At 50.6% G+C, this 14,681-nt stretch overlaps 3 protein-coding genes across 16 annotated transcripts in view; 1 reads left to right on the top strand and 2 right to left on the bottom strand.

Annotated features, from left to right (window-relative positions):
* Window positions 1–4,710, bottom strand: part of RNF19B (ring finger protein 19B) — a 26,010-nt gene extending 21,300 nt beyond the window's left edge. For both annotated transcript variants that reach the window (XM_062593887.1, XM_062593888.1), the window contains exon 1: window positions 4,638–4,710. The gene's annotated coding sequence lies outside the window, so the exon portion shown is untranslated. The remainder of the gene's footprint in view (window positions 1–4,637) is intronic.
* AZIN2 (antizyme inhibitor 2) overlaps window positions 1–14,681 on the top strand; it is a 31,170-nt gene that overhangs the window by 9,035 nt on the left and 7,454 nt on the right. For all 8 annotated transcript variants that reach the window (XM_062593898.1, XM_062593895.1, XM_062593891.1 and 5 more), the window contains 2 exons: window positions 4,023–4,128; window positions 13,796–13,991. The gene's annotated coding sequence lies outside the window, so the exon portion shown is untranslated. The remainder of the gene's footprint in view (window positions 1–4,022; window positions 4,129–13,795; window positions 13,992–14,681) is intronic.
* AK2 (adenylate kinase 2) overlaps window positions 1–14,681 on the bottom strand; it is a 20,248-nt gene extending 5,567 nt beyond the window's left edge. For 3 of the 6 annotated variants that reach the window (XM_062593901.1, XM_062593902.1, XM_062593903.1), the window contains exons 1-8: window positions 14,547–14,674; window positions 13,843–13,968; window positions 11,763–11,873; window positions 11,561–11,655; window positions 10,806–10,878; window positions 10,016–10,211; window positions 9,184–9,335; window positions 4,638–5,061 (exon numbers count right to left, since the gene is read on the bottom strand). In XM_062593901.1, coding sequence (XP_062449885.1) covers window positions 4,915–5,061; window positions 9,184–9,335; window positions 10,016–10,211; window positions 10,806–10,878; window positions 11,561–11,655; window positions 11,763–11,873; window positions 13,843–13,968; window positions 14,547–14,660 — 1,014 coding nt within the window. In that variant the 5' untranslated portion in view covers window positions 14,661–14,674 and the 3' untranslated portion in view covers window positions 4,638–4,914. The other 3 variants (XM_062593904.1, XM_062593907.1, XM_062593906.1) reach the window with 3 other exon arrangements.

The following is a 14,681-nucleotide window of genomic DNA, read 5'->3' as shown; positions in this document are numbered from 1 at the left end:
CTGTGGCAGAACAGGGTGGGCGGGGGGAGAGGGAAGCTGTAGTTTGGAGCATCCTTCATGCCTGGACTGGCATGGAAAGGTGAACAGGGCTTGTTCTTTTGGGGTTTGTCACTGACCCACCCTTTCCCTCTCCTTGCCTGATGCCAAGACCGCAAGCCTGTTCTCTCTGACTTCCCTTCAAACAGAGCCCATGGGTACCGCAGCCAGGAAATTCCTCTTATCCCTCCCTCTGCTCCCAGCTCCCTGCACCACCATAAGAACCCCTTTCCTCTCCAGGGCTGGTCTCATCCATGGGCTGCTTTAGTCAGAACGAGGGCTAGCTTGCTTAAACACTCTCTGATAAGGCTGGACTGTCCACAGTGGAGAACTGAGCAGGAGGTTTACAGGGTGGTCAGTGCACGCTTGGACCTCAGCCCCCGCTTGGACCTCAGCCCCCGCTTAGAAACTAGGCCCTGCTGTAGCTCCATAGCATCTATTGGGGAGGCTCCAGCTACGGCCATCTCTCATCTGTCCAGACCTGGCCTCTCTGCTCCAGGCTGCCATCCTAGTTGCCTTGAGTGCTAGGAGAGATCCCATGCTGTTAAAACCCAAGCAGCTGCCAAGTGCCTCCCAGCCATCTCCAAGTCACAGGATCCCTCCCCCTGCAGTCTCTCAGGGGGCAACCGTTGGCAGCAGCAGCACTATGTAAGCAAAACAGAAACAGCCTCACTTTACACAGCCTCCTTTGCTGCAGTCACGCAGATTTGGGGAAAAGCCTCTCAGTGCAGCACTGTGACTCCTGTGCTTCCTGCTGGAACATGCAGCTCAGCCACAGCGACATGCTGGGGTTTGCATAGCTCTGGTTCCTGCTCCAACTATTCCCACTCCCTCTCCATGGATTCCCTGCAGGATTCAGAGTCTAGCACCCAGGAGTGGGTGCCACTTGGCTCCAGATGTGTAAGAACAGTGCTGTCAGCATGGGATAAGCAACAGAATCACAGCTGGAGAGGCTGGCAGTGGACATGGAGCAGAGCCCTATCCCTGGGCTGAGGACCAAGAACGCCTCTTTCCCATCCTACAAGCCAAGACCTCAAGACCTGCCAAACCCCAGTGTTTGTTCCTGCATTTGGCATGCAAGAGATGGCAACAAAAGCATGTATGAGGTAGAAAGAAGAGTGCCACTGAAGAGAAGTGCGTTTTTCTTGGGTCTCCATGATCTTTTCTGGTTTGGAAGTGACAGAGGTGCTAACAATACACAGCAAGGATGTTCCAACTGTCCCAAAGGCAAAACAAACCTCACAGTGTTCTCCACTGAGAGGAAACTCCAAAGCCCAGAGCCATGGTCCAGCCTTTGGATGTCTGTGATGGAACCAGCAGAAATCAGGCTCCAGGGAGAGAGTGCCTATGCCTATTTGCAAGGGAAATTTATTTGCAGCCATGGAGCCTTACTATGGGTGTCTTGTCTTCCAGCTCGGATTCTGCCTGACCTAAGATGCAGGTCCTGCTGCGTGAAAGGAGCAGCTTTTCTTTTGCTAGAAGTGGCTGAACCAAGTTCTCCTGGAGCCTGTGGATCAGGATTTATATTAGCAATGCACTTGGCTATGTAAATCCCATTGACTGCTCTCAGAGCAGCAAGCAAAGAGAATGAGCTGCTGGTGGAAAGCCAGGAGAGAGGCTGAGACTGAAGAGAGTCAGACAGCTTTGGCAATTTCTCAGTATGCTTCCAGCCCTTCTCAGTTAGCTCCAAAGAGAAAAGGTGATATTGGTAGGAATTAAAAAGAAGCAACAGGGTAGGGCCCTAGCAGCTCATCCCTGTAGATCCCCTCAGAGTTAATGACAGCTAAGGCCAGGCTTCCAGCAAAAATGTGAATGCTGATTTGGCCCAGCAGGGGGATAATATTTCCATTAGGAACCAGGGAACTATTGATTGCTCAGGTGACCTTGGCTATTATACAAACAGCCACCTCAGCAGTGAGAAATTCCAGCTGAGGTTTAGGGAGACTCCAGAGTGGCCCAGGCAGTAGCAGAAACACACCCATCCGCTCTCCCTGACGCACCTTTCAACATACCAGATAAGGAGTGAAAACAAACACAAGATACACTTCTGTGAGTGCCTGCGTGTGTCCCTGCCAAAGGAACTGGAAAACAGTCACTGCAGTGGAGTCACAGCTAAGATAGACCATGGAACAGGAGGGATTAAAACATCACGCAGGACCTGGCTTAGCTGATGGGGCCCTCTCTGGACACTGGTACAAAAGGTAGCAAGCCTCTGCAGCAGCTCCCAGGTCTGTAGTCCTCTCTTCCTAGGCAGGCAAGTGTTAGGGGCCAAGTATCAGCAGATCACAAATTCCCAGTGTATCTATGCTGTATCTCTGGCAAGTGAAATCACCTGCCATCCTTCCTCCTGCACCAAAGGGCAAAAGAAGCAGTAAAGAAAGGTCCCACATCTGCCCAGTGGTTGCCAGTAGAGACCAGATGTGGAGAATACAGCATGGCTGTGGAATGCATGAAAGCACTAGAAGCACGTTATAGGCTCAACTGCTTTGCTGATGTGGAGCCACAGACTATGTAATATTCACGTGATCGTTCCCTTCACAATGCAGGCAAGTTATAAGGGGAACAGCAAGGAGAAACAGCTGAGCAGTGGAGAAGGTCAGAGACTAGGAGGTTTAGCATGGGGCTTTCTGTTTGTAAAAGGTCTTGGTCCCATGTCCCCACTAAATTTTGAATAGCCTTGAAAAATCAAGTTGAAATATGACTTAGGAACAGTCCTTACTATGTTTGCCATTCTGCATGGCCAGCAACTAACGTCAGGGAAGGAAACTGCAGGAGGACAGCGTTAACTCCTCCCTATCTCCTTTACAAACCGTAAACTGGAGCCCAGTTTGGGCAGTGCCAGGCAGGGGCATTTGTGACTGCTTGGGCCTATCCACAGCAGGTCCCTGCTGGCTCCCTCCCACTGAAAGGCAGCACATAGCTGCTAGCAGAGCCTCTCCTCTCATGTGCCCATGTCAGAGACACCAAATGCAGCTGGCCACAGAGCCCCCTGGGTGATAACACTGCAACCTCCCCTCAACCAGCCTGTTCCTGAAAGTCTCCAGCTGTGGGGTCTCTGACTCAACACTACCATGTTTAAGTCACACACAGCAGCACAAGCTGTTCCTGTTTGCAGACTTACCATAAAGTAAGCTGCAGCATAGCTACCCCAGGCTATTCCCAAATGCTCTACGTAGACCCAGCATTTGTGCCTTCATGAGGGAGCGTCATGCACCTTGTATCAACAGCCTTGCCTAATTAAGGCATATTTATTCTCATTATTGCACTTCTACTCTCTCATATACACTCAAGCATTCTTTGCTGCATCTCTCCATGGCCCCGCTGCTGTCCCCAATCATTTAGATGATTTCTTGTGGTCTGCAGACATGGTTAACATGTGAAAGTTACTTTAACAAAACTGTTGTGACAAGGGCATTGGTTCCTTTCTGCTCTTGGATTTCAAACAGGGTTTCTTCAGCCCAGCTGAGACTCTGCTCTTTTCCTTATCCATCTCCACCCCGGTAACTGGTTTATGACACCCACAGAGGACTGCCAGCAATGGGTTTGTAAACCCAGATGCACTTTCCTCAGTCATACGCACTGTGGGTTCTGGTGGAAGAAAGTCAGGTTAGCATAGATTGAGCTGATGCTAATGAACTCACTTTCTAGCCTGCTAACGTGCTGCGGGGCCCTGCTCTCCAGCCTGCTTGTAGGTGTAGAATCTGTATGCCTCTCTGCCATGAAATCAGAGCTGTAAGATCACCAGCTTTTTCAAGCATTAGAGTGAAAGAACGAGCCCAGCTTTTGGATTAGAGGGAGATGAAGTTCACCCCCTGGCCATTGGCCAGGACAGTGCTTAGGTACCACTGGGATGCTGCAGGGCGCAAAGGTGACCATCAGCCCGTGTTCTCTCTGCTAGCAGATTGGATCCCGTTATGCAACCATTATGCTAAAAGGCAACATGACATCCAGGACAGTTTCAAGGACTTCATTATTCTGCATTCCAGGTCTGCAGATCCCCAGGATCAACATCCAGAGAGCTCCTGGCAATAAACACACACCTGATCGCCTGGTCCAGCCTTCCCCAGAACTACTGCTTCCTGCATTGGCAGGGTAAGTGTTGAGGTTATTGGAGATGTGTAGTTCAGGATATCAACCCCAAATGCACACTGCTGGGCTGTGTCCCAGTGCACTAGTCCTGCTTACAGCCCTCTGTTAGCTAGATGCAGACTGGGCAGACTGGGATTCCAAACTTCTGACTTGTTTGTTCAATGATTTGTGGCTTAGTCCTGAGAGGGAACTCTGATCCCCCTCTCCCGATAGACCAGAGATGCTCTCCAGTCCCTTTAGACCATCCAGGAGTTTCAGCTGCTCCTGGTACAAACTGGTGTCCTGGGGGACATGTTTGCAGCTTCAGCACCAGCCATCTATGCTCTGACCTGGTCCAGCTGTCCAAAAGGCAAGCCCTGCTGTGCCAAGTATTAGGGCATTGTACAGTATTGCTGCTACCAAAGAGCCAGCTTCACATCAGCATGTTAGCCAGAAAGATGCTGAGGAAGGCTCTGACCCTGCACCCACCCATGGAGTCTGCCCTGACCCGTTGCCCCCAGAGGGTCTCTTACCTCGCCCTGGAGCTCACTCGTGATGCAGCTCCCTTCCTTCTGCAGTCTCCCTCGCTCTCCCTTTCCCACTCGCCTTTGCTCTGCACCACCTCCCCGGCGTGATGTCACTGCAGCCCTGCCTCCACGGCCACAGAGCCTCCCCATCGCACTCCTCTGCAGCCAGGCAGCCTCCCCATCACACCTCTCCAGTCTCGGGGGTTTGCCACTTCCCTTCGCAACAGTTGCCACAGCAACAGAAGGGGGAATCCCATCTCCTGGTCCTCCACCTCCCAGGGCCTCACTTGGTCTCATCCACTGCAGTTCTTCTTAAAGAGATACTGGAAACCATGGAAAGGGACAGGACAGGGTAGGAGTGGAGAACAGCAGCAGGCAAAGGCCAGCGATAGCAGTAGTGCCATGGTGGAGGAGGCATGGCTTGACATTCCTAGGGAAAGGGAAGGGAGAGCAGAGACACAATCACATGAGGTGGGCTCAGAAAAAAACAGGCACTCACCTTCTCTGTAGCAGTTACTGCATGCATCCCTGGAACAGTGCTGTGCAGCACCAGCCTAAAGTGCATTCTCTTCACCTTTCCAACCTCTACATTCATTGCTCTCAGCCAGTTCTTTGTTCCTCAATCCCACGTGCTCTTTCTGCATCAGGGCTGTGCACATACACATACTGCGATCACCCTTCGTATAAGCCCTGTGCAGGCCAGAGATTTGTGCTACTTTTCCACAGCAGACACTCTTTGCAATGACTGCCCTTGCTCCCAGCCCAAGGTCAGCAATCAGGTATTGATCACAAACTTAAGACCAGTTCCATATAAGACCATCACAAGTCACCAGGCTCATCATTACTCACCACAAATCCACAATGAAAGGTTTTTCTACAATATATTTTTCACAGATGGTTTCATCTGGAAGGGAGAAGGGCATACATTTTTAGGACTGCAGCACATCTTTAATGGAAAGAGATGGCCCAGGGCTTTTCATCCCTTCCCCCCATCCAAGATACTGCTGCTTTTCAGCAGAAGTATTGCTGCATTAGAGAACAGGTCACTCTTCTATCAGAGAGAATTCAGTGTCCTATTTGATGTTAGTCCTTGTGCTATAAATAGGAATTTTTTCCTTTTATGGTTGCTGAATAATTGTTTGTATGAAATATGAACACATTTTTTAAAAGAATGCCTGATAAGCAGCTTGCTAGAGTGAAATCATTGAACAGAAGGAATTTACAGCACCTGCAGAGCATCCCATGCTGTGAAAACATTCAAGGTCAATGTGACAGAGACAGGTCACAAAACAGATCCAAGCAGAGAGGACATGGGCTTGCTTGAGCTAAATAGCCTCCCCACAGCACCCATTCCCACAGCAACCCAATAATTCATTTCATATTCTACACTTGGATAAATTGGGGGTCAAATGGAAGAAGCCCAACTCAGAGGAGCCAGGTCTCCCGTCCCATGTACTAGAAACTTCGGAAGAGCAGGCAGAACAGGTTTTTAAAACAACAGTAGGCATGCAGTGAAAAGACACAATCATGAATAGTGACGAAGAGCATAGTTTAACATCCATCATCAAAAGAAATGAGGGAAGAATACCACAAATGCCAGAGAAGCACAAGCTTGCCTTCAAAGGAAAGAAAACGTTAATCAAAGAGGTAAGGAAAACACTAGAGCACAGGGAGACTGAATGACTGAGGAGCAAGAAAGCCTAACAACACTGGAGAAATCAGTCATTTCTGGAGGAAATGGGCGTATGCAACCTGACACTTTCTGATGTCTTGTCTACAGTGCCTAAATCAAAGCACCAAACAGAAGTAGGGCTGCAACTGTGGCACAAAGGGCATTGTGGAGAAACAGAGAGCCTTCATCAGCACATCAAGAACAGCCTTTCTCTGGGATACCTCAGAGAGCCAGTCACAGGGTGGCAGGATAAAGGGAGACAAGAAAATGCTTTCAAAGCCTGTGTTAGAGCAGATTTTGTGTGTTTAGCTAGAGAGACTACACACGGGGGTGGGGGGAAGGGGCAAAAGGATGCAACATGATATGAAAGGCACAGGGTAAATCAGTAGAAACAGAAGATGCTATCTGGCTTGCCATTGCGGCAGGAGGAGAGGAAGAAAAAGAACATCAGCTGCTCCACACACTAGCAATGCAAAGGGAGGGGGAAAAAATGGCTCGGAATTATGTCAGCTATAAAAATAGCTGAAAGCAGCTCTGACCAGGAAAGGATCAGGACACACAGGGGTTCAGTGATTTCAGCTCCATACATCAAGAAACAGACACAAAAATCAGCAAGAGACCACATTGCTACGGTGATAATACAGCATTGGAACACACTCAGCAAGGAAAAGAAATAAGAGGAATTAAAAGACATTTTTCAGTGCACAGAATAACATCCTTGAGATAAGATCAGATAAAAAGATCCACCCTGCTCAAGTGTTAGTAGGCTGTCGTCTGCTCCCCGTCTTCTTCCACGCTGTCTGCAGGTCAAAGAAGACACAGCGACAGATACAAAATGTAAAGGGGTTATTTTATTATTCATTCAGAGTTTAGACAAGGCACCAGTTGATCTATAAAGAAATGACCAATTAAGTGTCATTTTTGAAATAAGAAAGTCTCTTTTTGCATTTCTTCAGCATTATGTGAATTCCTGTTTGCTCAAGATCACAGAAAAGTCACCCTATCGCCAAGTAAGGCATGCTTGGACTAGAGCTATGGCCCCTCCGTTCAGCAGCGGAAAAACCTTGGGAAGTAAGTGCTGGGGTTTAGGAATGCAGTGGAACAAGAGAAAACAAAAATTCCAGGAAAAGACCATGGCATCTCTTTTCCCTTTCCATTTCAGAGCTAATGAGTCACTTGTTCATTTTGGTCCTTAATGACGAGAATCGAGTTTAGTAAGTCCAATAAACCTTACAATAGCCGCAGAATACTAGAGGCGCATGAGACAAACACTGCAAGTCCTGAAGAAGCCTGAAATGGCATCTAGCCCTATCCTCCTAGCAGGTCAAAGACCTGGGTCTGATCATTGGCATAGTTGTTTCCCTCTACAATTGTTTTGCCTCCCTAAACATTGATTTCTAAGGAGAAAACCATCTCCTCTTCAAAATGATTCTGAAGAATAAAAAATAAAAAAGAAATCCCCAAACCTCCCCCCCCCCAAAAAAAAAGCCAACCAAATCAAGCCCACCTCCCCTTGTCTGCCACCTCCTTTTCCCCTCTTATCAATCATTCCCCTTCCCAGTTGCCACCCTGCCTCCCCCGTGTCCCAAGGAGGAATGCAATGGGTGATGTAGCAGAGTGTGCAGCATTTGGTGGTGTCTCATCTGGTTCACGGAGTCACTCAGCTGGAATAAATGGGAACAGAAAAAAATAGATTTAGGGAAAAAAAACAAAATGAATCATGGTTTATGGCTGAAAAAGACCAGTGAGCTGGATACAAAGCGAACATGAGGGGGAAAGGAGCAGAGACTGGAAGAACATGTTCTTACTGTAGAATAAAACCTCAACCAAATCCAGGAGCATGAACTGGCCACAAAATGCCAAGATAAAAGCTACTTCTTGTAGTTTCTTTATAATCACTGAGATGAAGAGGCGGCTTTAACGTACGCTCTCCTCTCTGCTACCTGGAACACGATAGTTCTGCTGCTACTATTCTGACCTCCTAGCACACTGACTCTGTGTGCTGGGGCTGCCCTTTCACAGGGAAGCGAGACACGATCAACAAGGCAACGACCATCTGGGAAATCTCAGAGGACCATGGGCTGCTGACGAAATCAGAACTGCTGGTTACTTTCAGACCCATATCCACGCAGTCATATGCTTTCCAGAGCAACAAGACAACTGCTTTCAGTTTCTAGGGTTATTTTCAGTTCGCTGAAAGGGAAGAGGTTGTTTCCCTGGAAAGGATGTAAAAGGACAGTGAGTGATTTTTCTGACAAAAGAGAAATTACCAAGGGGAAAAAAAAAAAGTAAAGGATTCCTGAGGGTTGGACATCTGCCCTGGACATACCACCCACAGCAGCTTGCCTCACAGCAGAGGGAGGCATGTCATCTCCCCTAAAAGAAGGGTACTCAGTAACACTAAGTCAGCAAACACGTATGGAAAGCTAAAGGACACCAATCTGTGTTTACAGCAGGGGCCTCTAGATAGAGCTGAATTCTTACATGAGCAAAGGTCATTGCTAGCTTATAGGGTTACTATATGGCAGCGTAAGGCTGAGGCACTAACCGTAATGCACAGTGTCTTCAAATGGAGAGCCAGACTGAGCTATTTGGTTTTCTTAAGAGACATTTCCATGATCTCATAAGGAAGGTTGCTGGCTCAAGGGCACACGAAAGCAGTGGTTAATAACTGTCTCTCTGGCCTTGAAAGACTATGCATTTTGAAATAATGCTTTATTTAGACTTTGGGATCAGGAGAGGCTTAAGACATCTTCATCTCCTTGGCCAAAGCCACAGAAAGAGCACAGAGGGAAAAATGACTCCCAAGTCCTGTTCTTATCCTCAGGAGATCCCAAGCAGCTGCACTATCTTGTTAAGAGGAAACAGCATCTCACTAACATTTGTTGTATTGGAGGTCCACATCTCAACTGGAAAAGGTTTAGGGGTCCTGAGACGACGAGTCTGAAAAGCCCCATCTCTCACCCGCTCTTTCTCTGCCCCATGAGTGTCATCAGAATGGGGAGGAAAACAGACTGCTCCAGGGAAACTTGCTGTCACACAGAGAACGAAACACAAAGTAAGAACAAGTTCTCACCCAGCCCTGAACAGCAGCAAGCTGCACTCACATACGCAGTTAAGCTCTCTCCCCCACAGCAGCTCCCCGAGCCAACTCGCACAGCCTTTCACATGCTTCCCACAAGCAACCCTCGTGTTATTTCTTGCAGTCAGAGAGTATCACCTGTTGGGCACCCTGTGAAGATCTGTACCCCCTCTGCTCAGTCCTGACCTCCACTCTCCTGCTAGTTCCCTGCAGAGCAGCCAGGAATAGCAGAAAGTGCATCTCTTTCTCCTCAGGAGAAACCTCTACAGGGAAACAAAAGCCTTTTGACCCAAACGGGTGCAAACCCCATTTCTGGCAGCAGATGGCTGGAGGTTGGGCTTGCTGCGACCTCTAGGGGCCAAATCACCAGCATCTGCAGACAGACTGACATGTACATATACTGAGATAGAGACCGTTAACAGCTTGTTTAATAGAGAATTTGCACAGCCCTGCCTTGGGCTGCATCATCCCCTTCTCTTCTACTCTGCTTAGCTCTTCACCCTCCCTGGCCCCAAACAGACAGAGAGAGACAGAGAGAGATGGAGAGAGAGAGAAAGAGGAAAAAAAAACCCAAACAAGGAGAACTCCATCCTAGCATGGAGCCCTAAATGAACATAACCAGGTCTTTACATGTTGCTCTCGAGAAGGCTGCCAGGATGCTAGCAAACACCACGTCGGGAGACTGGGAGGCGTCCACAGCTGTGTGGATCCCTCGCTTGCTGTAGTAGGAGACCAGCGGGGAGGTCTGCGTGTGATAGGCCTTCAGGCGGGTTTTCAAGGCTGTTTCATTATCATCTGAACGGCGGATCAGAGGCTCTCCAGTGACCTGGGAGAAGCAAGGGGACAGTCTCTAGCTAGCTGCAGCCTGGCGCGCTCCCCCCTTCTCTGTGCAGTTACGACAACCCCTGTTCCCTTCCTCCAAGTCAGGCTACAATATGGAGCCGCAGAGGCAAGTCCCCACTCAGCACAAGAGAGCGGAGCGAATGCAGGGCAGCCAAACCAAGTCCCAGAGCAGTTCACCAAAGAGAGGAGGATTCGGCATCACGGCCTTTCCCTCACATACCACTCTGCTTGCTAAAGGGAGCCCAAGGAGCATTGAGAACAAACGCCAGCTACATTTGCTCCCCAGGAGGAAAGTCAGTCGCAGCCCACTGCAGCGTGAACTATGGACAGGGTCGAATGAGTTCTGAGGCTAGCAGAGCCCGGGCTGGCTCTGCCGAACACCATGCCCTTCGCTCATCCCTGCAGGCCTCGCGCTCCCTGAGCTGTGGTTGGCCCAGGCTTCCCAGGCAGTTCCCCATGCTCCCCAGAAAGGCAGGACAGAAGATATGAGAGAATGAAAACAGTTTTTTCCAGGGATGCTGCAAAGCACCAGCTAAACCCAAAGCAACATAAGCTCTGGCCTCAGGAGCTCACATACATCATCCTTCATGTGCTCTTTCGGGGGTCTGAACTCCTCATGATAAGAACGGCCACTTGCCGGATGAATCAGCCTAAGACAGAAAGCAAGTGTCAGCAAAGTACCCTTGTGCGAGGACAAGGTCTCCCAAACCTGCCGTTCATCAGCATGGAAACATCTGCGACAGCAAGACAATTAGTCTCTATTAAGAAAAACTCTTTTAGCTATTTCTGTACCAAGGACCTCTTCAAACACTTTTTTTTGGGGGGAGGGGGGGAAGCAGCTGCATTAGGATGGAGAAGGGGTGGTTCACTGGGAAAGGGGGGTTGGCTCAGGAAGATGCGAGGGCAATGCAGTCCACCAGGGAACAGTGGGAGATGTCTCTGTCCCTGCAGGATCACAGCTGACCCTGGACAGGATGTTCAGTAGTGCCCTGTCTCACATAAGGGAGCATAATAGCACCAGAGAAGCAACAGCATGAAGGCATTAGCTGTCAGACACCAGGCTTAAAATCTGAGCTGGGTCACCCAGTACACTGATTCCTATCAGCATTTATAGGGCAACAAAGGGGCTCTGCTGAAGGCTGGCTCAGGCCAGGGAGAGCAGGTGATGGATCAGGGCAGGAAGGCTCAAACAGAGCAGAAATCTAATACAGACCAGGACTGCAGCTAGCCCTAAGCATTGTGAGAACGACTCGAGAATCCAAAACAAGGATGTTCTCCCACAAAATAGAGAATCCCTTCCCATCCACCAGATTTTTGGGAGAGAAGAGTTACCGTCCAGTGATTCTCCGGATAAGTAAGGAGTCGGGGATGCTGAACTCGATGACAGAATCCAGCTTCTCTCTCCTCTTCTCCAGGAGCTCATCCAGCTACAACAGAAAACACTTGACTTAGGAGGCAGACCCATGGCCAAGGGGTTCCCATCTCCAGAGAGGAAGACGATGCCGGAGCAGTCCCCAGATGGGAGCTCATGTACCATTTCTGCCTGCTTCACAGTGCGTGGGAAGCCATCCAGAAGGAAGCCATTTTTGCAAGGAGGGGAGTCAAGGTTATTCTCAATCAGCTCCACCACCATCTCGTCGCTCACCTGCGGAGGGCAGAGATACGTGCATGGTTAGGACATGCAGGAGGCAGGACTGGCCCAGCTCTGCGCAGGGCACACCCTGATTTTACATGCAGCTGCCCGCAGAGCTACCATCATCGCATCAGTGCCTAGCCAGCATCAGAGCCTTTTTACAGCTGTCCTAAGCCTGAGGCAGCAGTAACAGCACAGGACTGTTGTAACAGGGCGAACGCTGCATGTTCAGACGTGCCCCCGTCAGGGAAGCACTCCCTGCGAGTGTCAACATTAAGACATGGCTAATGAGATGTTTCAAGCCAGGGATGCTCTGGCCTGTGCAGGGACTCAGAGGAGAGCTTTAACCTCAGCATTACATTAACAAGGCTTGCCCTATTTCAAACAAGACTGTCAGCCTGAAGACAAACTATCTACAAATTACTTTTAAACCAATTCATGATACAGCCAACACTGATATCAACGTAAACTTTAATTCCTGTTACTTTGTACCCTTCATGCACAAATCTCCTTGGGTAGGCAGGTGCAGCCAGGAAGGGTAAAGCCCTTGAGCTGTTCATTGACTCGTAAACCTAGTGTGAAGGTAAACGCCCAAATAGTTGCTGACAAGCTCTGCCTGCTGCTTAGTTTTTCCCATGCCATGATCTCAGCATACCACTGGGATTAGTTCCTTTTCTATGCTGCAGCATTTCGAGAACACTAAATAGATACTGCAGCCCCAACAATAGCAGTTTATTTGAGAATAGCTTTCTCCACCAGCAGCAATGCAGTTTTCTCCAGCTAGGACCTAGCAGGATTTGGGACCAGACTATCACGCAGAGAAACAAGAGCCCTGGACAGGTGTATGGGTAGAGGGTGGTTTGGGTGAAGCAACAAGTTACTTCTGTGCTTTTCTGATTATTGCGGCCCTCCCTTTTGGGGAAAGGTGTCCTGCTTTGTAATCAAGCATGAATAACCATCCTGGGCTCTGAACACTGTTACGCTCCCTTCAACTAATTTATCTCAAAGCCAGAATATGCTGCTCGGATATACATGTGGAGCAGCCTGGTGTCCTCTGCAACACATGCACGACAGATAGCACTAGTCTTCCTAGATAACGTCCCTATCTTTCATAACCAGCTGGCGTATTGCATATTCAGTGTTGCAACGCAAGCTTCAAGCAGAGGCTGAAGATAAGCCACGTCACTCTTCTATCCCAGAGACTGCAAACTCTGTTTTGCCTTGAGGTGTTAGGAGCCTGTGACAGCCAGCAGAATGATGCCCAAAATCCACCTCACACTACATAGTTTGGGGGCCATTCACTGCTATTTGCCATCCCTCGGTCTTCCCCAAGAGATTTCAGGCATTTTGCAAGATGATGAATCCTCAGAAGGTTAATGTGTTTGAGATCCTAAGTGCTGTCTCTTTGTGATCCCAAGCGAGTCTCTTTCACACAGCATTGCACAGCACCACTGTAACTACCACAGTAACACTCTCAAATCTCTATTTTCACCTTAACAGTTGCAGTCACACAGTCATGTGAGAGCTGGGATGTAGATGAAACCTCTCAGCAGTTTTTCACCCAACAGGAGTCTAGACATTATGTGAGGAGACAAAGAAACCTCAAAGCATGGGCATAACATCCTGCAGCTCCAAGGAAGTAAGGTTTGCATCATGAGCATTCACAAGCCAGAACCCAGACTGCACCCAATGCCCACAACTGGGCAAAACCCTCATGAGAAAAAAAAAAACAACGCAGGGACCTGCAAGTTGCTAGCATCTGGGAACTTTGAAGAGAAAGGATTTTTTTTTTAATAGGATGTTTCTTCTGCAGGAGAGAGGGAAGAACCTCACACTCCTGCCTTCACCCTGCATCCTGTCCTTCCTCCTCTCTAATTAGGCTTTGTCACACAGGCTTCTCATTAGAGGGTGAGTTTTGATTGCTGTTATTACAGGTGCTGCCAGGCTGTCTCCCCTACCAGCACATCCTACCGCTACCCACCAGCTTCCCTGAATCCATCGTCTCTTTGAGCCGCTTGCCCAGCTCGGACCCCGAGGCCACCATGGCCCGCAGCATGTCCCCGGTGGCCAGGTGGCAGACGCAGTAGGTCTCAGCCAGCTTCGGTGCCTAAGGGAAAGAGCAAGTGTAAGGTGAGCTTGCTGCGAGGCAGGGCCATTGCGGGCACGGGAGCCGCTCGCAGGCAGGACCCGGGGGTGGGCCGAGGCGCGGCTCGGGCCGGCCGCGCCACCCCGGCAGAGCTCGGCCGCAGGCGGTGCCAGGGAGCAGGGCACCCCCGCTGCCCTGCTCGGGCCTTGTCCCGCTCTGCCGGCCGGCACGTGGCGGGGCTGGGCGCACCTGGGCCCCGCGGGGCGACCCGGCAGCGGGGCCGGGACACCCGGCCGTATACAGGGCCCGGACGCCTGGGCCCCTCGGGGTGGGGGAGGCTGGACCGCTGGGGCCCGTCTGGGCTGGGGGGATGGGAGAGATGATCCTTGAGCCCCGGGGGGGGGGGGGGCAGAGAGCTGAGCCGCTCAGAGCGAGGGAGCCCGGACACCTGGGTCTCTCCAGGAGAGAGGCCCGGACGCCTGGGCCCCTGCGGGTGGGGGAGGGCCGGGCGCCTGCGGCCGGCGGTAGGGAAAGGGCTCGGGACGAAGGGCCCGGGCACCTCTTGGGACAGGGCCCCGGGTCTCCGCCGCCCCCCTCACCTGGGTGCCCTTGCCGGCGCCGGGCGGCCCCAGCAACACGGCGCGGATGCCCTGGCGGAGCCCCGAGCCCGGGGCCTGCCCGCGGCCGCCGCCGGCCTGCGCGCTCGGAGCCATGGCCGCCGCCGACTGCGCGCC

The sequence above is a fragment of the Rhea pennata genome, chromosome 23 (genome assembly GCF_028389875.1).
Source record: "Rhea pennata isolate bPtePen1 chromosome 23, bPtePen1.pri, whole genome shotgun sequence".
NCBI classification, from domain to species: Eukaryota; Metazoa; Chordata; class Aves; order Rheiformes; family Rheidae; genus Rhea; species Rhea pennata.
This window is presented reverse-complemented; position numbering and strand designations above follow the sequence as displayed.